The following is a 27,868-nucleotide window of genomic DNA, read 5'->3' on the forward strand; positions in this document are numbered from 1 at the left end:
GATGAAAGCTTAAAGGGACACTGTCGTGAGAGGGATATGGATATTGCCATGTTCATTTACGTTTAACCCCTTCCCGACCACCTAATGCCGATAGGTGTCAGGAAGGTGGCAACCCCCAGGACCGCCTAACGCCGAAAGGCATCAGGAGCGGTGGGCGGAGATTAGCGGGGATCGCGCTTCCTTGCTTGAGTGTCTGCCAGCGGCAATCGCCGCAGGCAGACTATGTACATTGTACAGTGCTGCGATCTACTGCAGTACTGTACTGGGGATAGCCCTGCCACTCGGTTGTTCCCTGGAGCGGCTTCGATAGCGATCCCCTCTCATAGGCTGATGCCTACGAGAGAGGAATGCCCTCATTGGCTGTTGAGGGGAGGGGAGAAAGAAAAAAAATTATAATATTTTTTATTTAAAATAAAATAAGAAATAAATGAATAAAAACAAAACAAAACCCTGCAGCAGCAATCAGAGCCCACCAACAGAAATCTCTGTTGGTGGGCAAAAAAGGAGGGATTCATTTGTGTGCTAAGTTATATGGCTCTGCAGCGAGCTATTGAAGCTGCAGAGCACTGAATTGTAAAAAATAGCCTGGTTACTGGGGGGGGGAGGGAGGGATGCCAATTACCTGGCAGTCCTGCTATTCTATTTGGCTGTAGTAGTGTCTGAATCACACACTTGAAGCAAGCATATGGCTAATATGGCCAGACTTAAACCACAACACCTGATACTAGTTTTGGGTTTGTGGCTGAAAGTATTAGAGACACAGGATCAGCAGGACAGCTGGGATATTGGCATACTTTTAAAGGAAAAAGGGCAGTCTTTAACATCCCTCTCACCAGGCCTGGGCCGAGGCAGGGGCGAGAGAGGCTCCAGCCTCAGGGCGCAGTGTAGGAGGGGGCGCACAAATCACTCAGCTATCATTCTCCTATTGTGTTTGAAACAGAGGGAAATAAGAAAAGGGGATACTTGGCAGTGACTGCAAGCCAGATAACTAGACATTAAAGAGAATCTGTACTCTAATATTCTTACACTAAAAAGCATACCATTCTATTCCTTATTTTCTCCTGTGCCCCTCTGTACTGTTTCTGCCACTCTCTGCTGCAATCCTGGTTTTTAATTAACAGTTTTAGGCAGTGTTTACAAACAAACTAACCAGCTTGTGATAGGCTCACATAAACAGAGTGTATGAGTCATACAGAGTGTGCAGGGGGCCTGCAGAGGGTGTGTATCGTTTCTATCCAATCACAAGCAGCCCTGCACATTCCACACATTCAAGCCTTAGCCCGACAGACACGACAGAGGAAAGGAGATAAGATATATTACAGAGACAGTGCAATTAGGAAAGGCTGCAGTAAGCCAGAGCACATTAGAACAGGCATAGGAACTTATAGGATAGAAGAACTAAGGCTGAAAAATTTGTTACAGAGTCTCTTTAAGGTGTTGGGGGGGCTGGGGGCCCTTGGGCACCTCTTAGTCTAATGGCAATCAGTGTGTGTGACAGTTGGGGTGGGAGGGATGGGGGGGTGCACTTTGTCTCAGCCTTGGGTGCTGGAGGACCTTGTCCTGGCTCTGCCTCTCATTACAATGTCCCTTTAAATATCTTGAATACTTGTGATTCCTTCAGCATGTGACAGGAGAACTGAGATTTCCAGACAAAGCAGGAAAAAGGGGCACCTGAGGCACCCTGGAAAGAGTGGAGCCGGCATAGGTGGCAGTGATAAAAGCCATGCTTAGAGGCAATAGATGAAAACGTAGGCATGAGGCATCGCAGGGGCTACCCACTATGTAAATTGGAGCTATAAATAAAGGGAGCTATTGCTGCTAATCGCGGATTTGTGGCTGGCTTTTTTTGGTATTAGGAGCAAAGGGGGTACTTGGGGATTAATGTTAGGCATCACCAGAGAGAAGGGGTCCAAGGTTTAGGCACCATCAGGGAGAGGGGTTAAGTTTAGGTCTCGGGGGGAGGGGGTTAAGGTTAGGCACCACCAGGGGGTTACGGTTAGGCATCGGTAGAGGGAGGGTTAAAGAGGAACTGTAACATCAAAATGTCCCCGGGGGGTACTCACCTCGGGTGGGGGAAGCCTCAGGATCCTAATGAGGCTTCCCACGCCGTCCTCCGTCCCTCGGGGGTCTCGCTGCAGCCCTCCGTACAACGGCGACGTAAATATTTACCTTCCCGGCTCCTGCGCAGGTGCTCTGGTGGCTGTCGGCTCCGAAGTAGGCGGAAATACCCGATCGTCGTCGGGTCTGCTCTAGGGTATTTCCGTCTAGTTCCGAGCCGAAAGCAGCCACAGCGCCCCCGCTGGAGCCAGCAAAGGTAAATATTGAACTGACAGTCGGGTCTGTCGCCAGCTGTTCGGAGGGCTGCAGCGAGACCCCCGTGGGACAGAGGACGGCGTGGGAAGCCTCATTAGGATCCTGAGGCTTCCCCCACCCGAGGTGAGTACCCCCCAGGGGATCTTTTTAATGTTACAGAGTCTCTTTAAATTAGGTTATAGTAACCTATCAGTAAAGATTACCCGAAATTCAGTAGTAGAATAACAGTAATTTTACCGATATTTTACTAGCGGCAATATCCACTGCCCTTTTTTCCAGGCGCCATTTTTACATGTACGGGTTTCCAGAAGTACGTGATTTTGCTTTGAATAATTGTAAACATATATTAAAAACTGTGTAGTATTGCAGATTCCCATTCCTGAGTGGCCTAAAATGGATGACATTTGATTCAAGGTGACTGTAGCACTATAGAAATGTATGTTATATTTACAAACTAGCAGCATCATTTTTGTATGTAGAGCGTTCATTGTGTATATTATCATAACAATTTGTATAGTGAATATTGGTGTAAGGATCTTTCCAATGCTAAATCATCATTCTTTTTTTTAACAGCGCTGCTTACAGCAAGTGAATCAAAAGGAATAAAAAAAAAAAAATCTATATTTGATAGAATATTAGTAGGTTTGATATTTGCTACTACATTATTAAATATGACTGATTATCAGTGACAAAGATAAATCACTAAAGCTCCTATCACCACTAAAAAACATTAATAAAATGTATTGTATGATAATGTAAATAAATACATTACTAGAAATCAAAAAATCTAAAATCTACACAGAGCATAAAATGACAACCATGTACAATAAGCATTCTGAATGTGAACCTGTGCTGTTTATTAGCTGAACGTAAGATTGGTGATGTTACACTATATAAGATAAAATGTGTGCGCCTGGCTCAGAAAAGAATTACAAATATTCAGAGCCCAGAAGAGGGCGCTCTAACTCTGCATTTTAATAGTAATGTCAGAGGTACCTGATTGGGCTGCATGTACTCCTCTAAGTATGTACGACAGAGCCGTCTGTCCCAGTCATCAGTAATGTGACCACCATACATTATCTCTCCAAACAAGTAGCGGAGATCCTCCCAAGGGACCTAAAAACAATCCATACAGACAGTTATCCAATGCTTTTTTTTTCCCCTTACAGATATACAGCGAGTTTGCTGTGATCACATTACAGTGAATATTTCAATAGTAAAGCATCGAACTGTCAGAAAACAACATACCCATTATCCACTTATGTTAAAAAAAAAAACGACTACCGTACCACAGTGCAAAGGAAAAAAAACACAACACACAAAGTAAGTGCTTTGTAAAAAAAAAAAATATAGCGGATTTGCAGCAGATTTATTCCCAAAGCGACACGTGTCGAAAAATAGCCAGCAGCATCACAGACAGTGTGTAAAAAAAAGAAAACACATTGGGCATGATACGCAGAGCTTTTTCACCTGTTTTCCTCTGTTTTCGCCTTGTCTATATTACATTTTGAAGCTCCCAAAGAGCAAAAATATAATATAATTAAGGTGAGAAAAGTAATATTGAAATGAATTTAATCAGGAACAACTTTGAGTGACTATTTTTCTTGTAAATGTGCTGAAAGATTATTTTTATCATTTAGGTGATAAATAAGTCATTTATGAGAAGTTTTGTGAATAGAGCCCATAATGTAAACATGTTTTTCTGTCAAATAGAACTGGCCTGAATTTTTTTAAATAATTTGGCTATTAGTTGTAAAATAACGGTAGCCCTCACTTAAGTCATAGCAGATCATACGAAGGATTGCTGAAAGGTTAGGCAGATACTAGGTGGGCAGTAGAAGTCCCATATGAACTGCTACAGTGACACGTTTTTCTTTCTTTTTTTTGTAATAAAGCTAGATTGATCTGAATTTATTAAAATAAAATCTCAATGCTGATGCATGTAGACAACTGTAGTTGTGTGACAGGTACATCTAAAAAATCCTATAGTCTGCTGTGACCTAGGTAAGGGCTACAAATGTTTGGTATCTGAAAGACAATTTACAGATATAATCATGCCAGGTTTTCTTCATTACTCATGTTCTACGCTGTTGTCCAGTTTTGGAGAATCTAATATGAGATTTCTTAGTGAAAATGCATCTTAAAGGGATACTGTAGGGGGGTCGGGGGAAAATGAGCTGAACTTACCCGGGGCTTCTAATGGTCCCCCGCAGACATCCTGTGTCCGCGCAGCCACTCACCGATGCTCCGGCCCCGCCGTCAGTTCACTTCTGTAATTTCTGACTTTAAAGTCAGAAAACCACTGCGCCTGCACGCCCGTTTCCTCGCTCCCGCTGATGTCACCAGGAGTGTACTGCGCAGACACAGACCATACTGGGCTTGCGCTGTGCACTCTTGATGACATCAGCAGGATCGAGGACACGGCAACGCAGGCGCTGTGGTTTTCAGACTTTAAAGTCTGAAATTCCAGAAGTGAACCGGAGGCGGGGCCAGAGCATCGGTGAGTGGCTGCGCCAACACAGGATGTCTGCGGGGGACCGTTAGAAGCCCCGGGTAAGTTCAACTCATTTTCCCCTGACCCCCCTACAGTATCCCTTTACCATATGTAATTTAATGCCCTTGTCCACATTTGTATTCTTTTCCACAACCCCCCCTCCCCCCAGGGCAAAGTTCAATTTTAGATCAGCTGTATATCCTAACATTGCTGCCCCTCCTTTTGTTACCTGTGCAGTAAGAATATATCGAGAGTTTTATCTATATACCATATATATGACTATTACAGCTGCTTTCCAGGTCCTGATGAAGTGAACATTGATTCATGAAATACTTTGAGTTAAATTTACGAAATTGTAGAGCTTTATTGCATGTTATTGTACTTATACTGATAAAGCGCTTTGATGTGGCACAGTGGGGGATTGATTCTACTCACTAGAAAACTTGGGGTTGTTTTCATTATATGTGTATGTTATGCCATGTATTTGTTTAGTCACATGACCACAGGCAATAAAGACACTACTTAGCTGGCTTATTCCGGTAAATCATGCACGCATCAGAAAGTAAGTTAGCAATCATAGCAATCATAAGTTAGCATAGATAGCAATCATATCAAAACGATCCAAGTTTGCTTTGTCTGGTCAGCTTTGCGAAAGAGAATTCTAACTAATTCTAACTAAGGGACTTGACATCAGGTAAGGGCTATGGCCTAATAGAGCACTTTTAGGTGTTCTTTGGAATTGCCAGTTGCAAATGTGGGTCCTGCAGCATTTTTGAAGTGTTAGCACTCCAATCCAAAAGATATGAACGCTGAAAAATCTCTTGTAATCACTTTGCAAAAGCCAATTTTGCAGCAATTTCACTACCATCACAATCACTCTGCAAATGCAAGCACTAAAAATAAAAATCACTTCTAAACGCACTGGAAATCGCTCCAGAAATCGTTGTGCAAAACGCTAGCAAATTGCTGAGTGATCATAATTTGCAAATGCAAGCCTTAAAGAAAAGTGAACTATTTAATATTATAATAACTTTTATTCTTCTGCACCAGCTTTGATTTTTTTTTTTACTTTAAAAGTACATAGTTAACAATTGGTAATGTTGCCACAGCCACATCATGATTGGCTGTTATTTTGTCTCCATCCTTTGACAAGGATAAGAAAAGAATACAATTAAAAAGGCTTTTTGGAAATATTTGCTTTGAATTCTGAAGTAATGCAAAAGGAGGAGAGTTGTTATGATTTCAAAGATTCTCAATTTTTGGTTGACTGATTTGCGCATTTGAATGAATTTAGTAATCGGCAGAGAAATGGATTATTTGCATTGCAGCTTGAAGAAAAATAGTGTTATCTTTTATACACAGTACAATGTCTGTCACAAGGTATTCATCATTATTAAGAGAATGTGGGGAAAAAGAAAAAACTTCTGAAAGCCCATCTAAAAGTTAAACCACTCCATGACAAAGTGTTTTCAACAAAAATGCTGGTTTTTGCAAGTTTTCAAAGCATGTTATAAGCAAATAAAAATAATGTTCAAAGATTAAGGCCCGGTTCACATTAGCGTTCCAGGTCCGGAACGCTCCGTACACAGCGGATGGTGAATGGATACATTGTTAATCAATGTATCCATTCACACTCGTGCGCCGTCTGGATCCGGTATCCCCCATGCTTGCGGTGCCTTTCTGGCACTGCAAAGTATCTAGTTCCGGCTACTTTATTGTAGCCGGAACTGATACATTCCAGATCCGCAACTTGTGCCGCCTTGTGGCCACCGCAGAGATCCGTACGGTCTCTTTGCGGCCGCCGGACCCGGACCCCCGGACACTTGCGGACTCGAACCGCAAGTGTGAATGGGGCCTAATTGCAATAACTGATACAAGGATGATTATATATTTCTTTAGCAATTCTTGAAGTTGTTCTTTAATTCACACACTTACAACAAACATGCAGCAAATGGAGTAAACCTAGAAGGGGAACACCTAATCTGCATATTTATTAAATACCTGCATATTATTAAACAGCAGATATATTAAAATCACAGGATAAGCACAACGGCCATACGAGCAACAGTTACTAAAAACAAGTCAATGGAAGTACTTCCCATATCTTCCTCACTTTAGATTTCCTTTAAAGTGAACCAGAGACGAAGCACCCTCATGTATTTTACCATATCAGTGGGAACATTAGAGAAAACACCTACCATGGTTTTTATTTCATTCTGCACTGCACAGCTTGTTTCTTATCAGACCTGATAAAATCCCTGACTGAGCATTCAGTCTGGCTTTGCTATAATGACTCAGCTATAATGATTCCTGAGCAGAGCCAGCAGAGGGCAGGCTGGGACTTGAAAAGACATGAGAGAACACAGACTGAGCTATAAATATTCCTGAACAAAGCCAGACTGAATGCTCAGTCGGGGCATTATCAGGGCTGGTAACAAGCAAGCTGTGCAGTGCAGAATGAAACAGAAAGCAAGGTAGGTGTTTTCTTTAATGTTCCCACTGATATATATGGTAAAATACATGAGGGTGCTTTGTCTCTGGTTCCCTTTAAAGGGATCGTGAAGTGAAAGGATATGGAGGTTGCCCTATTTATTTTCTTTTAAATAATACAAGTTCCCTGGTGTCCTACTGATCTTTACATCTTCAGTATAGTATGTAAAGTACAGTATATCTGAATCACACACCTGAACAAGCTGCATGCAGCTAATCTAGTCAGATATGTGTCAGAAACATCTGATTTGCATGCTTGTTCAGGGTCTATGGCTAGAGTATTAGAGGCAGAGGATAAGCAAGACAGCCAGGCTACTTGTATTGTTTAAAATGAAATAAATATGTCAGCCTCCATATCCCTCTCAGGTTCTCTTTAAAGGGAACCTGAAGTGAGAGGGCTATGGAGGCTGACATTTCCTTTTAAACAATACAAGATGCCTAGCTGCCCTGCTAATCCTCATCCTCTAATATCTTTAGCCATAAACCCTGAACAAGCATGCAGGTCAGAAGGTTCTGACAAAATCTGACTGCACACTTATTATAGGTGTGTGATTTAGACAATACCGATGCCAGGATGATAACCAGGACTGCCAGGCAACTGGTATTGTTTAAAAGGAAACAAATATGGCAGCTTTCATACACCTCTCACTTCAGGTTCCCTTTAACTCATTAGCAGCTTCAATAGCGTTATCTCGCTTGACATAAGTGCACGGCTTTTGACCCCAGTCGGCAGAACTTGTTGTGCTGTAAATTCTTGGAATGCTTTGATCTCTCTCTCTCCTAGCAGAAAATATAGAAACTGAAAGCAGAAGTCCTCTGTTATTGTCTCACACTGCCCTCTAGTGACAAGTGGCCATAAATACACATTACAGCAGAACTAATTAGAAGCAGGGAATTGTAACACATAAGAAATAAATAAAACATGCTAAAATGAATTGGCATGGAGCACTTTCAAGCCTCTAAATAAATTGGCTGCTAAAGGGTTAAATAGCATAGTCTTCATTAAAACTACTAAGCAGTACACTTTATTTGCTCCCTGTGGTAATTGGGAGTGCCAGCATACGGGCTGTAAACACACGTGATATTTTCATATATCTTCCTATGTTAACACACTTTTCAACATGAACAAAAACACTCACTGCATAATGTATATATGTCAATAAAAGCTGAACTTTAAATCTTCACCATATGTAAAACTAAGCAAATGTTACTAAATCTTCTAGAATTACAAAAAACAAGGTGGGCTACATGAACTCGATTCTAAAGGATAAAATATATGAATATGATTTAATTGGTAAACTACACACATCAAATAAAATATTTTACATTATTGATGTAAGAAGTTATTAAATACCAACCAAAGCAATAAAATATATAATACAGGTATAACCAAACTATGCCCCCCCCCCCGCCTCCCATCCCTGAGGAAACTGCTATACAAAACACAGATAACTACTGTATATATTACATTCCTGTGAGGCAATGTACCTGGGAGTTTGCTTCCAGATAGTTGTAGAGAACATTCACGGATATGGTGAGGTCTCCGATGTTAAACGGATATCTTCTATTCCAGCCCTGGGGGCCAAACTTACGCCTCTCAGCTACACAAGCATGGAAATAGCACAGTGAGAAGAAAATGCTCTTAAATTCCTGCTCCCGGCTGCACTGGTCAAGGATGTTCTGGAAGAAAGCAGTAAATGCACGTTTTTACACACCTGCCAATGATGCGTCAGTTCTGAGCAGCATTATAACGTTCTCTGCATTCAAAGGAATGCAATACCTGCCGTCTACTGCATGGGAATCCTCTGCATTGTGAAGGGAAATCAATAATGCAATTTACTAACACTTACATGCAAAGTGGAAATCAATTGCCAGGAGCAAAGATTCAGATAGTAATGGTGGTAATACTGCCAAGTGCCCTAATTATGACATAAAGTACCTTGCATTAGATAAGTGTAGGCAATCCATAGCCTTTTACCTGAATTTTTAAATAGAATCTTTTCTTTGGTTAATTATTTTTCCTGATTTTCTATTACTTTTGTATGATTATTTTTCACCAAATTTGTTCTACAAAGAAAGGAGCATATAATGTAGCGTGCAGCCATGACACTCAGATGGCAAGTCCCACTGGGTTTCCTAGTAAGTAAACATAGAACTGCCTACATGCCTTTCTGTAATGTCTTTTTGGGCTTGGTGATATTAAGAATAGAAATGATCAATGAGATGAAATAATTTGGTCTTGCATGTATATTAGATGTAGCTTGGCAACTAGGCCAAATAGAAACGGCAGGAACAGCAACTGATTGATCTAGTTCTGCATACTATTTGTATTACATTTGCATGTAAACTGAAATTATTATGTCTCAATGACCATCTCTAACAGTGTTGCCAACTCATCCCTTTAATTACGGACACATATGAATTATACAGGTTTCGTGGCTAGGTAGATGCAGGTAAGGCACTGATTATGTGTAAGTAGCCCCAGAACCTGTATAACTTAGATATGTCAGTAATTAAAGGGATGAGTTGGCAACACTGATCTCTAATCAAACCTAATCAGTCTTCTCTGGCGCAGTGTGTCAATTGAGGTAATCTGGCGTACAGCTGTAATCCAGTTTGCAAAGTTATCTAGAGCTCCATCTGTTGGTTGAAGCTAGTACATCTGAAATATTCATAGATAATATTTCATATTTAATAAACAAGAAAATAAAAAAATTATGTTTTGAATATAAGAAATAAAATGCAACAATGTTAAATTGATTTGTTGATTTTTTTTCCTCAAAAAACAAAACAAAAAACCTTAGAAATATTTTTTTGCGTTTTTTGTGTCTCCACTTGATTGACCAGTTCTGTATTTAGTAAATATATTATTTTTTTGTTATGTAAGTACAAAGTATACAAACGGGTGTTTCATCATCAGGAGAATTTGGCTTCTGTAATCGTTTAGTTACTTTTCTGACGATAAAACTTGCAACTGGTCAAACTAGCAGGTGTAGCACCTAAAAGGTAATATTTCTTTGAAAAATGGAATGTTTCCTATAAAGATGTAGAACAAAATAATAACAAACAACATTCCATAGCAAGAAAAAGAATAAGCAAGACAGCAGTACTAAAAATCACTATACATTCCCTTTAAAACGCTAACACGGTAGAGAACATAAAAATGACTTAAATTACTGTGTAGAAAATAAGATGTGAAATTTCTTGGTACATATTTCTATTCCCTATAAATTTTTACACACATTATAGGGATGGAAATGTTTAACATTAAACAGATTTTGAACCCCAAAGGCAATAATTTTCTGTGTTGCACTGATTTTTTTAATGAATCAAAGAGGCACAGTTTGTGTGGAACAGTTAGCGGGAGATGTATGCACCTGCACTTCAATAATTTAAACTATTTTCCAGACAAATTGCATGTTTACCTCTGTTTTGTTTATATAAAATAGCTGTTCACAATCAAAGGAGGTACAGAGCTTTGAACAATTTGAAATAGTTTTTAGCTACATTTTGCAGGAGAACCAATATAACTAAACACATTGCTTAAACACATTACTTAAACTAAAGCATGCTTAAAATATCTTCAGATGGGGCCCTGACTGATAATGGAATATGCCTGTATTATTTATTTTCTTTTTAAGATTGAGGCTTGTGAACCCCAGTATGTGAAGTATCTGCTGTTAAAGCAAACCTGAACTGAAAATAAAAAGTCAAAATAAACATACACAGGTCATACTTACCTCTCATGGGGCCATATGCAATTCACTTTTTCTCCTGAGTTTTCTCTTAGGAGATAATTTTTCATCTTCGATTTAAAATAACTTTACAGCACTTTTCAACTAAAAAGTACCAAAAAGTAGGTGAAAATGTACTATCAAAATTATATTGAGTATTGTCTTGCTTTCTGGTGGCTTAAAAGGCATTTTATTGACAAGTTTAAAATGATCACCTAGGAGAAAACTCAGGTGAAAAAGTGAATTGCATATGGGCCCTGTAGTCTACTCATCGATCTGTTTCACCTCTCCTGAGTCTTGTTTGACCACTGTGATCAATGGAATTCTCCGTCCTCCATTTTGAAAATGGCAGTGACCCCGTAACAGCTTCCGGGTCAGCACACTGTTAAACTGTAACATTGCCCACTTGAGCCATAGGAAAACATGGACATTACCTTGCTCATCAATTGTCCTTCGGTTATAACTGACAGCAACTGATAAATAACTGACAGTAACTGATATATTTCAGTTTTGACAAAATCTTGTCAGAACTGGAAGGAATCATTGTAAAAAGAAAATGGTGAGCCTCTAAGAGTAACTAACAGTAAGGTAAGTATGTAATATTAATTTGCCAGTACATCATGTGTTTATTTTAAAGGATATGTCCAAGGAGAATAAAAAAAGGATATGTCTAAGGAGAATAAAAAAAAATCCACTTACCTGGGGCTTCCAGGTGGGTCCCAGTCTCCTCCGCTGCAGATGCCTACCTGTCCAGGTTGGCTTCTGGGTTATCTTCATCTGCGCTCCACCATGCAGGTCATGTGGTCACGCTGGCGCCATCAGGACTGTACTGCGCAGGCGCGGTAGTTCTGCACCTGCGCAGTACCATCCTGATGACATCAGCGCGACCTCGTGACCCGCATGGTGGAGTGCAGTAGAAGCCGACCCAGAAGCCGACCTGGCGAGGTTGGCAAATTCACAACTGGTGCTATTAACCTCCTGCCGACTGCATCACGACGATGGGCGTGGCCGCGACGGCTGCCCCAGAACTGCCTAACGCTGATTGGCGTCAAGTCCAGAGGCCAGCTAATGCAGGAGATCGTGCGCAGGCTGCGCGCGCATTTCCTGCTTGGGGGGCGCAGCTTCGCCCCGCTTTCAGTCTCCGAGCAGCAATCGCGTGATCACCGTCTATTTACATGTACAGCGCTGCGATCGGCAGCAGCGCTGTACTGGGGACAGCCGTGTGACACGGCTGTCCTCCTGGGACACTGGAGAGCTATCGGCTCTCATAGGCAGAAGCCTATGACAGCCGATCGCCATGATTGGCCGGCTGTGGGGAGGGAGGGAAAATACGTAAAGAAACAGTCGTTTTTGTTAAAAAAAAAATCAATGAAAAAAATATTTGTATAAAAAAAATAAACATGGGGGAGCGATCAGACCCCACCAACAGAAAGCTCTGTTGGTGGGGAGAAAAGGGGGAGATGGGATCACTTGTGTGCTGTGTTGTGCGGCCCTGCAGCTTGGCCTTATAGCTGCAGTGACCTCTTTTACTAAAAATGGCCTGGTCACTAGGGGGTTTAGCACTGCGGTCCTCAAGAGGTTAAGCAGCATTTAAGAATTTTCTTATCATGTAGAATAGTTCCCCTGCTGGTTAGAACTGTTTAAAGGAGCTATCAGGGCAAATCTATGAAAAAGAGTGGTACTTACCGGGGGCTTCCTCCAGCCCCAAGCTCCCAGGACCTCCCTCGCCGCAGCTCTGAAGTCAGCCGTTCGCCGGAGCTCCGACCCGATCCCCGGCGATGACGTCAGAGCGTCCTCCAGGTCGCTCTGTATTGCGCCTGCGCGATCGGCACTGTCAATCACCGCCACGTGGGCCGGAGCGGACTGCGCAGGGAGGTCCTGGGAGCTTGGGGCTGGAGGAAGCCCCTGGTAAGTACCACTCTTTCATAGATTTGCTCTGATAACTCCTTTAAGAAGAAAAAACTGTTGGTAATGCTTTGATAAATCTGACCCAGTGACTCAGAATTATCAGGATTTTATGTTTTTTGTTCAAAAACAGTTATCATTTTTAAATGTTGCTGCCGTGCTGCTTCCCGCTCGCTCATATCCACTGTTCCCGGCGCCGATCGTTAGATTAATAAATGGGAACAAACTTCCCATTCATTCATCTCCCCTCTAGGCCACTGCGATCGCAGGCATCCATTGATGCCTGCGTCACTTCCCCAATTACACCTACATACAATAGGGACAAAAAATGTTTTAATATGTATGTCAAGAGGGTATGCTAATTTTAAATTATGGGCATGTGATTAGTGATGGATGTAAAGCTGAAAAAATGCACCTTTATTTCCAAATAAAATATTGTCACCATACATTGTACTAGGGATATAATTTAAACGTTGCAACAACTGGGACAAATGGGCAAATAAAATGTGTGGCTTTTATCCACACAAGAACGTTTTATGTTAACTATGATAGCTGAAAACTGGGAAATAATGATTTTTTCTTATTATTCCTGTTAAAATGCCTTTAGAACAAAATAATTCTTAGCATAATGTACCACCCAAAGAAAGCCTAATTGGTGTCAGAAAAAACAAGGTATAGATCATTTTGTTGTGATAAGTAGTGATACTGTTATTGGGGAATGAAAGGGAGGAACGCTGAAATGTGAACATTCCTCTTGTCCATAAAGTGAAAACAACCCGTGGGCTGAAGTGGTTAAGCTGACCATAGGTCATACAGTCTTTTACAATCTTGTGATATATAGTTAATTTTAGGATCCTCCAAAAGAGAATATTTAGTCTGTTTACTCTAAGGCTTCTTTCACACTGACAGGTAGTTTTGCATCAGACAATATAATTACATAGCAAATGCACTGCAATTATATTGCATTGGTACATTCACATTGGCACATTTGCAGCACAGTCTCTAATGAAATCTGCTGGAATAATCAAGGCATGCTGTGTTGTACCTCATGCTTTACACTTGCAGTGAAGCATACTTTTCATGTATTGTATTCATCACATTGCATGTGTACTGCACTATGTGACTTTTCCCTTCCGCAGCATTGCAATCTTGTTTTTACAGGCTGTGTAAAGCTATCCCCCAGTGTGAAACTAGCCTTAAAGTGACACTAAGCAAAAGAAAAACACCTTATGATATAATTATTTGTATGTGTAGTACGGATAATTCATAGAACATTAGTAGCAAAAGAAAAGAGTCTCATGTTTTTATTTTCAGTTATATACCCGTATATTCCGGCGTATAAGACGACTGGGCGTATAAGACGACCTTCCAACTTTTTCAGTTAAAATATAGAGTTTGGTATATACTCGCTGTATAGGACTACCCCTCTTCCAACGCACACCCAAAAAAAAAATCATATACTGGTGCTATGTATGAACAGATACTGGTGCTGTACTGTATGTGGTACCCAGTATAAAACAGTATATAGTTGATTAACTGGTTGGATTGGTCAACTCTCCCTCTCCCTAAGTGACCAACTCTCCAGATTGCGCTGTGCCCATAAAACACGCCTCTTTCACCCTTCTGGCCCCGCCCTTGTATCCTATTTACCTCCTTCTCTGCCTCTCAGATCTCGCACATGTGCGCCTGCGCCGCTTCACTACAGTCCTCAGCAGCGGTAGCAGGATAGGGCGTATCATCCAGCATCAATGACACTGACACCCGTAGTATAAGACGACCCATGACTTTTCAGAAGAATTTCAAGGGTTACAAAGTAGTCTTATACGCCAGAATATACTGTAGCTTTTTATTTTATAACACTGCATCTAATATATGCTGTTTACAAACTACACTCTGTATTCTAAACTATGAAACAGAGCAGAGCTAATGACCTTTTGAACTTTCTTGCAGTAAAACCTAAAATAAACAAGAAACACTGAGAGACAGGTGGCGATAAGTGCTTCAGAAAATAGCACTGTAGCCAACCAAGCTTGGTCGGAGAGCTCAAAGAAGCTCTTTTGCATAGATAACAACTTACGTTTCTTAACTCTTCCTGTACTTGAAACAATGTACTACACATACAAATCATTAAATAATAAGTTTATTTTCACTTCAGATTCCGTTTAAACTACATATACAGTAAATTCTTGGTTATCTGGCACAGACAGGGATTGGCTGATGTCGGATAGGTGTGTTTTCTGGTTGCTTGAGACTCAGTGTTAAAAATAGGTCCAGCTACTACAGTTCTGTACCTCACGCTATATGCTGTACATATCATAGTATTTAATAGTATATAAACACAAATAAAGGCAAACTTACAGGCAAGTTGCCTACAGCCCTTGTGCCTGGTTTGGTGGCCTCTTCTGGTGCGCTCTTTCCTACCTGGTAGCCTCTAAAATGTTAGGGAGCAACCTGGAGCTGTCTGTAGTTAACGGGCAAAATGCCTGCAATGCTGCAAAATGTGGCCTAACAGCGAGACTGAAGCCGGGACTTTCGATTTGTTTACATAGCCATGAATGGTGGCAGTCCGGCGCGGTAGTATGGCCTGCAGGCAGATTAAAAAAAAAAAAACTTTCCCCAAGGCTTCAGTGTGGTGACTGGTGAGGAGAGGTGGGAAAGTATTGGGGGACCATCAGGAGTGCCACGGAAACGTATATTAAAGAAATGCTGGGATGCTGAATCCACACAGTCTTCCACATAAATGTGAGCATTGCCTTCCAGCATTTTGTGTCAGCTGGTTGAGACTGCCGGTTAGTTGAGCTCTGGATGACCGGTACTCTACTGTAGTTGGTAAATCTGAAAAGATTGTATAATAAAGATTGGATAGTGTACCGGAACTTTTACGTTCACTTAATTTTATTGTTACGGTAATTTTTCGAACCATTGTACTTTAGCACAGTAATCATTTTACTTTACTTTTAAAGAGACACTGAAGCGGAAAAAAATATGATATAATGATTTGTATGTGTAGTACAGCTAAGAAATAAAACATTAGGAGCAGAGAGACATAAGCCTAATACTTTTTCCAGTACAGGAAGAGTTAAGAAACTCCAGTTGTTATCTATGCAAAAGAGCCAAAATTGAGCTCCACGACTTTCAAAGTCGCAGAGTTCTGTCTTCTGAAGCTTATTATCTCAACTGTCAGTCACTGTATTTTCTTTTTTTCTGCAAAGGACAGGTCGATTATTTAGAATGCTGAGTAGCATGTTAATTGCAAATACTAGAGAATGATGCAATATTATAAAACACTATGTTACTGAAAATAAAAATATGAGAATATTTTCTTTGCTACTAATGTTCTAGTAAATATCCGTATTACACAACCAATTCATTATATATTTTTGCTTCAGTGTCTCTTTAACCACTTGAGGACTACAGTCTTTCTAACCCTTAAGGACCAGGCACTTTTTTTCCACTCAGACCACTGCAGCTTTCACGGTTTATTGCTCGCTCATACAACCTACCACCTAAATGAATTTTGGCTCCTTTTCTTGTCACTAATAAAGCTTTCTTTTGGTGCTATTTGATTGCTCCTGCGATTTTTACTTTTTATTATATTCATCAAAAAAGACATGAATTTTGGCAAAAAAATGATTTTTTTAACTTTCTGTGCTGACAATTTTCAAATAAAGTAAAATTTCTGTATACATGCAGCGCGAAAAATGTGGACAAACATGTTTTTGATAAAAAAAAACCCATTCAGTGTATATTTATTGGTTTGGGTAAAAGTTATAGCGTTTACAAACTATGGTGCAAAAAGTGAATTTTCGCATTTTCAAGCATCTCTGACTTTTCTGACCCCCTGTCATGTTTCATGAGGGGCTAGAATTCCAGGATAGTATAAATACCCCCCAAATGACCCCATTTTGGAAAGAAGACATCCCAAAGTATTCACTGAGAGGCATAGTGAGTTCATAGAAGATATTATTTTTTGTCACAAGTAAGCGGAAAATGACACTTTGTGACAAAAAAAAGAAAAAAAAAAGAATCCATTTCTTCTAACTTGCGACAAAAAAAAATGAAATCTGCCACGGACTCACCATGCCCCTCTCTGAATACCTTGAAGTGTCTACTTTCCAAAATGGGGTCATTTGTGGGGTGTGTTTACTGTCCTCGCATTTTGGGGGGTGCTAATTTGTAAGCACCCCTGTAAAGCCTAAAAGTGCTCATTGGACTTTGGGCCCCTTAGCGCAGTTAGGCTGCAAAAAAGTGCCACACATGTGGTATTGCCGTACTCAAGAGAAGTAGTAGAATGTGTTTTGGGGTGTATTTTTACACATACCCATGCTGGGTGGGAGAAATATCTCTGTAAATGACAATTTTTTCATTTTTTTTACACACAATTGTCCATTTACAGAGTTATTTCTCCCACCCAGCATGGGTATGTGTAAAAATACACCCCAAAACACATTGTACTACTTCTCCCGAGTACGGCGATACCACATGTGTGGCACTTTTTTGCACCCTAACTGCGCTAAAGGGCCCAAAGTCCAATGAGTACCTTTAGGATTTCACAAGTCATTTTGCGGAATTTGATTTCCAGACTACTCCTCACGGTTTAGGGCCCCTAAAATGCCAGGGCAGTATAGGAACCCCACAAATGACCCCATTTTAGAAAGAAGACACCCCAAGGTATTCCGTTAGGAGTATGGTGAGTTCATAGAAGATTTTATTTTTTGTCAAAAGTTAGCGGAAAATTGATTTTTATTGTTTTTTTCACAAAGTGTCATTTTCCACTAACTTGTGACAAAAAATAAAATCTTCTATGAACTCACCATACTCCTAACGGAATACCTTGAGGTGTCTTCTTTCTAAAATGGGGTCATTTGTGGGGTTCCTATACTGCCCTGGCATTTTAGGGGCCCTAAACCGTGAGGAGTAGTCTGGAAATCAAATTCCGCAAAATGACCTGTGAAATCCTAAAGGTACTCATTGGACTTTGGGCCCTTTAGCGCAGTTAGGGTGCAAAAAAGTGCCACACATGTGGTATCGCCGTACTCGGGAGAAGTAGTACAATGTGTTTTGGGGTGTATTTTTACACATACCCATGCTGGGTGGGAGAAATAACTCTGTAAATGGACAATTGTGTGTAAAAAAAATCAAAAGATTGTCATTTACAGAGGTATTTCTCCCACCCAGCATGGGTATGTGTAAAAATACACCCCAAAACACATTGTACTACTTCTCCCGAGTATGGCAATACCACATGTGTGGCACTTTTTTGCACCCTAACTGCGCTAAAGGGCCCAAAGTCCAATGAGTACCTTTAGGATTTCACAGGTCATTTTGCGAAATTTGATTTCCAGACTACTCCTCACGGTTTAGGGCCCCTAAAATGCCAGTTCAGTATAGGAACCCCACAAATGACCCCATTTTAGAAAGAAGACACCCCAAGGTATTCCGTTAGGAGTATGGTGAGTTCATAGAAGATTTTATTTTTTGTCACAAGTTAGTGGAAAATGACACTTTGTGAAAAAAACAATAAAAATCAATTTTCCGCTAACTTTTGACAAAAAATAAAATCTTCTATGAACTCACCATACTCCTAACGGAATACCTTTGGGTGTCTTCTTTCTAGAATGGGGTCATTTGTGGGGTTACTATACTGCCCTGGCATTTTAGGGGCCCTAAACCGTGAGGAGTAGTCTTGAAACCAAATGTCGCAAAATGACCTGTGAAATCCTAAAGGTACTCATTGGACTTTGGCTTGAAAATGGGGGAGAAACCGAGAGCCCAATATGGTGCAGTATGTTAATATGGAGAGGTCTGTTGTGAATAAATGAGATGATTATACTCACAAGGGTGGGTCGCCACAAAGGCAACCACTGGAAAGGCCGGCGGGGAGAATTGTAACCTGACCCCGCTCAGGTTAAAAAGTCGCTCTCTGTAGATAGGAGAAAATGGGGATACACCCCTCCACCAAGGGTGGACTAGATGATATTGAAATATGATAACAGAGGCGCCAAGCAGAATAAAATTAGTTAAAATTGTTAAAAAGGGGGAAGTGGGTGGACTCACCTCCCTTCTGAAAAAAATGGCCGGACAATGGACAGGTTACTTACAGTCTAAAGTAACATTTATTAGTAACTCCAAAAGTGCCACTTTAGTTAGTAACTAATTTTATTCTGCTTGGCGCCTCTGTTATCATATTTCAATATCATTGGACTTTGGGCCCCTTAGCGTACTTAGGGTGTAAAAAAGTGCCACACATGTGGTACCGCCGTACTCAGGAGAAGTAGTATAATGTGTTTTGGGGTGTATTTTTACACATACCCATGCTGGGTGGGAGAAATATCTCTGTAAATGACAATTGTTTGATTTGTTTTACACACAATTGACCATTTACATAGAAAATTCTCCCACCCAGCATGGGTATGTGTAAAAATACACCCCAAAACACATTATACTACTTTTCCTGAGTACGGCGGTACCACATGTGTGACACTTTTTTGCAGCCTAGGTGCGCTAAGGGGCCCAACGTCCTATTCACGGGTCATTTTGAGGCATTTGTTTTCTAGACTACTCCTCGCGGTTTAGGGCCCCTAAAATGCCAGGGCAGTATAGGAACCCCACAAGTGACCCCATTTTAGAAAGAAGACACCCCAAGGTATTCCGTTAGGTGTATGGCGAGTTCAAAGAAGATTTTATTTTTTGTCACAAGTTAGTGAAAAATGACACTTTTTGAAAAAAAACCAATAAAAAATCAATTTCCGCTAACTTTTGACAAAAAATAAAATCTTCTATGAACTCGTCATACACCTAACAGAATACCTTGGGGTGTCTTTTTTTCTAAAATGGGGTCACTTGTGGGGTTCCTATACCGCCCTGGCATTTTACGGGCCCAAAACCGTGAGTAGTCTGGAAACCAAATGTCTCAAAATGACTGTTCAGGGGTATAAGCATCTGCAAATTTTGATGACAGGTGGTCTATGAGGGGGCGAATTTTGTGGAACCGGTCATAAGCAGGGTGGCCTTTTAGATGACAGGTTGTATTGGGCCTGATCTGATGGATAGGAGTGCTAGGGGGGTGACAGGAGGTGATTGATGGGTGTCTCAGGGGGTGGTTAAAGGGGAAAATAGATGCAATCAATGCACTGGGGAGGTGATCGGAAGGGGGTCTGAGGGGGATCTGAGGGTTTGGCCGAGTGATCAGGAGCCCACACGGGGCAAATTAGGGCCTGATCTGATGGGTAGGTGTGCTAGGGGGTGACAGGAGGTGATTGATGGGTGTCTCAAGGTGTGATTAGAGGGGGGAATAGATGCAAGCAATGCACTGGCGAGGTGATCAGGGCTGGGGTCTGAGGGCATTCTGAGGGTGTGGGCGGGTGATTGAGTGCCCTAGGGGCAGATAGGGGTCTAATCTGATAGGTAGCAGTGACAGGGGGTGATTGATGGGTAATTAGTGGGTGTTTAGGGTAGAGAACAGATGTGAACACTGCACTTGGGAGGTGATCGGACGTCGGATCTGCGGGCGATCTATTGGTGTGGGTGGGTGTTCAGTTTGCCCGCAAGGGGCAGGTTAGGGGCTGATTGATGGGTGGCAGTGACAGGGGGTGATTGATGGGTGGCAGTGACAGGGGGTGATTGATGGGTGATTGACAGGTGATTGACAGGTGATCAGTGGGTTATTACAGGGAAGGACAGATGTAAATAATGCCCTGGCGAATTGATAAGGGGGGGTCTGAGGGCAATCTGAGCGTGTAGGCGGGTGATTGGGTGCCCGCAAGGGGCAGATTAGGGTCTGATCTGATGGGTAACAGTGACAGGTGGTGATAGGGGGTGATTGATGGGTGATTGATGGGTAATTAGTGAGTGTTTAGAGGAGAGAATAGATGGAAACACTGCGCTTGGGTGGTGATCTGATGTCGGATCTGCGGGCGATCTATTGGTGTGGGTGGGTGATCAGTTTGCCCGCAAGGGGCAGGTTAGGGGCTGATTGTTGGGTGGCAGTGACAGGGGGTGATTGATGGGTGATAGGTGATTGGCAGGTGATTGACAGGTGATCAGTGGGTTATTACATGGAAGGACAGATGTAATTAATGCACTGGTGAATTGATAAGGGGGGGGGGTCTGAGGGCAATCTGAGCGTGTGGGCGGGTGATTGGGTGCCCGCAAGGGGCAGATTAGGGTCTGATCTGATGGGTAACAGTGACAGGTGGTGATAGGGGGTGATTGATGGGTGATTGATGGGTAATTAGTGAGTGTTTAGAGGAGAGAATAGATGGAAACACTGCGCTTGGGTGGTGATCTGATGTCGGATCTGCGGGCGATCTATTGGTGTGGGTGGGTGATCAGTTTGCCCGCAAGGGGCAGGTTAGGGGCTGATTGTTAGGTGGCAGTGACAGGGGGTGATTGATGGGTGATAGGTGATTGGCAGGTGATTGACAGGTGATCAGTGGGTTATTACATGGAAGGACAGATGTAATTAATGCACTGGTGAATTGATAAGGGGGGGGGGGGGGGGTCTGAGGGCAATCTGAGCGTGTGGGCGGGTGATTGGGTGCCCGCAAGGGGCAGCTTAGGGTCTGATCTGATAGGTAACAGTGACAGGTGGTGATAGGGGGTGATTGATGGGTGATTGATGGGTAATTAGTGGGTGTTTAGAGAAGATAACAGATGTAAACAATACATTTGGGAGGTAATCTGACGGCGGGTTTGCGGGCGATCTAATGGTGTGGGTGGGAGATCAGATTGCCCGCAAGGGGCAGGTTAGGGGCTGATTGATGGGTGGCAGTGACAGGGGGTGATTGATGGGTGATAGGTGATTGGCAGGTGATTGACAGGTGATCAGTGGGTTATTACAGGGAAGAACAGATGTAATTAATGCACTGGCGAATTGATAAGGGGGGGTCAGAGGGCAATCTGAGCGTGTTGGCGGGTGATTGGGTGCCCGCAAGTGGCAGATTAGGGTCTGATCTGATAGGTAAAAGTGACAGGTGGTGATAGGGGGTGATTGATGGGTGATTGATGGGTAATTAGTGGGTGTTTAGAGGAGAGAATAGATGTAAACAATGGATTTGGGAGGTGATCTGATGTCGGATCTGCGGGCGATCTATTGGTGTGGGTGGGTGATCAGATTGCCCGCAAGGGGCAGGTTAGGGGCTGATTGTTGGGTGGCAGTGACAGGGGGTGATTGATGGGTGATTGACGGGTGATTGACAGGTTATCAGGGAAGATAGATGCATACAGTACACAGGGGGGGGGGGTCTGGGGAGAATCTGAGGGGTGGGGGGGTGATCAGGAGGGGGCAGGGGGCAGGGGGGGATATAAAAAAAAAAATAGCGTTGACAGATAGTGACAGGGAGTGATTGATGGGTTATTAGGGGGGTGATTGGGTGCAAACAGGGGTCTGGGGGGTGGGCAGGGGGGGGTCTGAGGTGTGCTGTGGGCGATCAGTGGGCGGGGGGGGGCAGATCAGTGTGTTTGGGTGCAGACTAGGGTGGCTGCAGCCTGCCCTGGTGGTCCCTCGGACACTGGGACCACCAGGGCAGGAGGCAGCCTGTATAATACACTTTGTATACATTACAAAGTGTATTATACACTTTGTATGCGGCGATCGCGGGGTTAACATCCCGCCGGCGCTTCCGTACGGCCGGCGGGATGTTACGGCGGGTGGGCGGAGCCAGTTGCCGGGGGAAGCGCGCGTCATCAATGACGCGATCGCTCCCCCGGCATGCCTAAAGGACGCGCCGCCTGAAGGCGTATTGCGGTCCTTTAGGCGTCCACTTTGCCGCCGCCCATGGGCTGTGGGCGGTCGGCAAGTGGTTAAAGAGAATTCAAGCCGATGCTCGGGTTCATAAACATATACTTACCTAAAGAGAGGGAAGCCTGTGGATCCTATAGAGGCTTCCCACAGCATCCTCTGGTCTTCGGCCACTGCCTGGGACCCTCCAGCTGATTGGAGCCACGCTCCTCTACTGGCACGAGTGCAGGCAGACTGCAGCCATGCTCGTACTTGAAGAGGATCAGATTACCAACAAGCCCTTGTTGGCAAACTTTGGAGGGTCCATGAGCGGCAACAGGGGACCGGAGGACACCCTGGGAATTCTCATCAGGATCCAGAGGCTTCCCTCTTGTTACGGAAGTAAGTGTTTTTGTACCGTGTACCAGAAAACGGATAATGGGGGTGTTGCTAGCCCAAAATATCAATGGCACGTGCCCCGGATCTATTCTGGGGTGCCCCGAATGTCCCACAGACAGAGTTAGCTGTTGTGCCTCAATGGTGGGCATGCTGGGAGATGTGGTGCATCATTTAAGGGTATGCTGGGTGCTGTGGTGCCTCTATGTGGGAATACTGGATGCTGTGGTGCCATGCTGGACACTGTGATACCTTTATGGGAGCTGTGGTTCTTCTATGGGGGCATGCTGGGATTGTGGTGTCTCAATGGGAGGCCTGTGGGAGCATGATTGGAGAGGGATCACCAGAAGGTCAGGGAATGCTATGGGGAACTGCCAGACAACCTGGCAGCAGCATAAAGCCAGAACAGCTAGCACAGAAGCCACGTAACTCTGTCTATTTATGTGATTTGCTGCATTGTTTTTCCATGTAAATTTGGAATTTGCCCGCCGCTGATGAGCACCTGGCAAATAGTGAAATTTTGGTGGGAGCTGGCATCCACCAGGCCCCTAGACTCTTTCCAGCCCCTGCCTTGTGGATGAACCAGCTCTGCCGTGTATACTTTAAATGCAGCTTTGTACAGGATAGAATGATGGTTACGAAAGAAAAGGCAATAGGTTAGTTGTTTTTTCACTGCTGTGTTTATTATTAATATGTTTCTATCTATTTCATTTTTCTGATGCGACATAGTGAGTATGTAATACAGATTATACCATGCGGCTGTGCTGACCTGATCAAAGTTATCCAGTGCAGCATGCAGATTTGCCAGCATTCCGGTTGGGGGTTCGTTTGTAATTTTTATAGCATTTTCCAGGATGCCCTGCGGGATGATGTGCTCTTTATGCGTCACAGCTGGCTCCGCACTCATGAAGACACGGTAGTCGGGATGACTTTCAATACTGTACTTTTCCAATAATTTTTCTAATGTACTCAGCCATTTAGCCACCAGGTGGATGTTCTGCAAACACAGATTATTTTAATTCAGTATGTATAATACAATTACGAGCTGTAAAAACTTAACCTCCCACGGGTGAAAATGTCTGCATGAATCATTTAAAGGGAATAGTAAGTGGTTAGTATATTTTCTTATTCATTTATACAGTGGTGGAAAATATTTAACTTTTTTATTTCATGTAGGTATCTGCGAAAAATGAAATGACAGCAATATTTATTAAGTACCACTTGTAGTGAGCAGATGTAGCACATACAAAAAAAAGTCCAGCCATTCCTCATTTGTATAGAGGAAGGGTGGAGGTTGAACTGACTAAATGAGCAGCGAAACCATGACCAAGAATTGAACTTCATCCCTATCAGTAGCTGATACCCCCTTTCCCATCAGAAATCTATTCCTTTTCACAAACGGATCATCAGGGGCTCTGTATGGCTGATATTGTGGTGAAACCCCTCCCACAGTGTGATGTCAGGACCATGGTCCTGACAGTTTCCTGTCTGAACCTAATTGCATCGTGGGAAATAACAGCTGTTTACAGCTGGGTCCAACTGCCAAAAAAGCAAGCAGCATCTCCTTCCACTGACTTCACCTGCCAGCAGTAAAAATGTCACCATGTGATAAATGTTAGAATGTAAATCAGAGAGAGGAAAGATTTTACAAAGGGAAAAAACGAAATAAATAATTTATACATAATTATTGTAAAAATGAAGCACTTTTTTATATTATTTTCACTGGAGTTCCTCTTTAAGCCCAGTACACAAAATGCAATTTGAACTAATAAAAAGTTCCATTGTGTGTAGATGTCCAAAAAGTCTCCTGATCAATAATGCAATCGATTCCCCATTGGTAACTACCCAAAACCGATCGTGTTTTCAATTGGAATCTGATCGGACCGGTCAGAAATTATTGGATCAATCTGTTGACCTGATGGAAAATTGCATTGTGTGTACAAGCTTTTACAATGAGAAAGGCGGGAGGAGGAGTCTAAATACAGTTGGCTTGGGGATGAAAGAATTAATGTAAAGCATTTAAATGTAAATAAACAAAATAAAATCAGAACAAGATAAGTGTACAGCAATGCTGGTGTATATTGGTGTAAGTGTACAGACTGTTAATGGGGATGTATTTGTAAACAAAACAGAGCCAATGAGTTCTCCATTCTCTTAAGGTGCTAACATAAGTCATGTACTTACCTTGCATTTTTGAGTATAGGGCAGTTTTGTGTTGTTTTGGTAAACGTATCCTATAAATAAACTCATATCCAATAAAGTATCCAGCAAAGTACAGTTATCCACTGCCACCCTCTAATAGTTAAGAATTGTAACTGACTCTCCCATTCAGTCTTTATCCTTCATAAATTTCTACCACTAGTTTCAGTATACCACTTCAACTGCAACCTCTATTTTGCACACAACCTTCTTTTGCCCACTAAGACTCACCTCCTCACACTCATGTATACATGACTTCTCACAAGCTTCTCCACACATCTGGAGTTTGCTTCCAAAACACATCTGTCATTATCCAACCCTTAAAACCTTTAAGCACACCCTTGAAATGCACCTTTTCGGACAAGCCTAAAAGCTAACCCAGCCAAACCTAATCTAACCTCGGCCCTTCTCTTCATTATCTCACCTAAATGTACTTTTTGCTGAATCTGATTCTTAGTCTTGGCAACATTTGTGTTTTCTACCAACTCTGCATATTGTACCATTTCCTGTATTATCTATCTACATTTATTCCTTTCTTTAAATAGTGTTGCAGAAGATGTCGGTACTATATAAAGCATATAGGACAATAATAATAACAACAACTATTGGAAGGTCAATATGGATAGAAATGGTCAATGAGATGCTAACAATTACTACTTTAAAGCAAATTTAATGCAGCGTTATTTGCAGGTTGGAGCTAGGCATATCAAATGCACTTCCTGTCAAAATTTGACTGTCCCAGTACAAAGTAGTGTTGGGCGAACAGCGTTCGCCACTGTTCGGTTTCTGCAGAACATCACCCTGTTCGGGTGATGTTCGAGTTCGGCCGAACACCTGATGGTGTTCGGCCAAACCGTTCGGCCACATGGCCGAGCTAAGAGCGCATGGCCGAACGTTCCCCGAACGTTCGGCTAGCGCTGTGATTGGCCGAACGGGTCACGTGGTTCGGACCCGAACGCGCTCTGATTGGCCGAACTGTCACGTGGTTCGGGTAAATAAATACCCGAACCACGTCATATCTCCGCCATTTGTCTGTGGGTTTAGCTTTGGGAAGGCAGGCAGGGTAGTTCGCGCTCCAGCCACGCTAGCCAGGGTCCCCCCAGTCATTGTGTCGCTGCTGGGAATAGTAGTACACCGCTCGCTCAGCCACACTATATAGCATTCTGTTTACTGCCACTCTGTGTACCTCGCTCAGCCACACTATATAGCATTGTGTTTACTGCCACTCTGTGTCTGCTGGGAATAGTAGTACACCGCTCGCTCAGCCACACTATATAGCATTCTGTTTACTGCCACTCTGTGTACCTCGCTCAGCCACACTACATAGCATTCTGTTTACTGCCACTCTGTGTCTGCTGGGAATAGTAGTACACCGCTCGCTCAGCCACACTATATAGCATTCTGTTTACTGCCACTCTGTGTACCTCGCTCAGCCACACTATATAGCATTCTGTTTACTGCCACTCTGTGTCTGCTGGGAATAGTAGTACACCGCTCGCTCAGCCACACTATATAGCATTCTGTTTACTGCCACTCTGTGTACCTCGCTCAGCCACACTATATAGCATTGTGTTTACTGCCACTCTGTGTCTGCTGGGAATAGTAGTACACCGCTCGCTCAGCCACACTATATAGCATTCTGTTTACTGCCACTCTGTGTACCTCGCTCAGCCACACTATATAGCATTGTGTTTACTGCCACTTTGTGTCTGCTGGGAATAGTAGTACACCGCTCGCTCAGCCACACTATATAGCATTGTGTTTACTGCCACTCTGTGTATCTCGCTCAGCCACACTATATAGCATTCTGTTTACTGCCACTCTGTGTCTGCTGGGAACAGTACTACACCGCTCGCTCAGCCACACTATATAGCATTGTGTTTACTGCCACTCTGTGTCTGCTGGGAACAGTAGTACACTGCCGCTCACTCAGTCACCCCATTACTATATAGCATTGCTGGGATCTGTAGTACTCTGCTCACCCACCCATACCATTGTACTGCCAGTCACTGTGTATATTGCTGGGATCTGTAGTAGTTCACTCACCGTCAACCACTATATAGCATTGCGTACTCTGCCAGTCAGTGTGTATATTGCTGGGATCAGTAATACTCCACTCAACGTCAACCACTATATGAGCTCACCATGAGTTCCTCAGAGACCTCCGCTGTGAGCAGCACTCCCAACAACAGCAACAGCCAACGCCCCACGCAAGCTATAACATCCACCCCAGCAGCCAGTGGTCAGCAGCAGCCCTCCCCGGAGGAGAACGTTGTGTCCATCGGTCCGGCGCCAGAGCGATTATTGAGGGCTGCCATTGAGGAGATGATGGGGCCTGATGTGGAGGAGGAGGTTGGGCTCAGGCCAGCATCCCAAGTTAATGTTGAGGACGATGAGGGGTCTGTGTCTGGGGATGTTGGGGTGGCAGAGGTGGTGGGTGGGTCAGACTCAGGAGAAGAGTTGTATGATGAGGATGATGATCGGGACCATCTGTATGTGCCTCAGAGTCCGACCCCGGAAAACATGTTGTATCGTGTGTTTAGATACTAAAATCTGCGTTCCCACTTCCCAGTACTGCCCGGGTCCACGGATCCATATAATTTTTTGGGCAGCACT

General features: G+C 42.9%; 1 protein-coding gene across 4 annotated transcripts in view; it reads right to left on the minus strand.

Moving 5' to 3' along the window:
- The window catches only part of LOC137524955 (dynein axonemal heavy chain 11-like), a 378,600-nt gene that overhangs the window by 78,858 nt on the left and 271,874 nt on the right, over positions 1-27,868 (minus strand). For all 4 annotated transcript variants that reach the window (XM_068245507.1, XM_068245505.1, XM_068245508.1 and 1 more), the window contains 3 exons: positions 23,823-24,050; positions 8,786-8,977; positions 3,310-3,429 (listed from right to left, as the gene is read on the minus strand). In XM_068245507.1, the coding sequence (XP_068101608.1) occupies positions 3,310-3,429; positions 8,786-8,977; positions 23,823-24,050 (540 nt within the window). The remainder of the gene's footprint in view (positions 1-3,309; positions 3,430-8,785; positions 8,978-23,822; positions 24,051-27,868) is intronic.

Source organism: Hyperolius riggenbachi, chromosome 7, assembly GCF_040937935.1.
Source record: "Hyperolius riggenbachi isolate aHypRig1 chromosome 7, aHypRig1.pri, whole genome shotgun sequence".
Classification (NCBI taxonomy): domain Eukaryota; kingdom Metazoa; phylum Chordata; class Amphibia; order Anura; family Hyperoliidae; genus Hyperolius; species Hyperolius riggenbachi.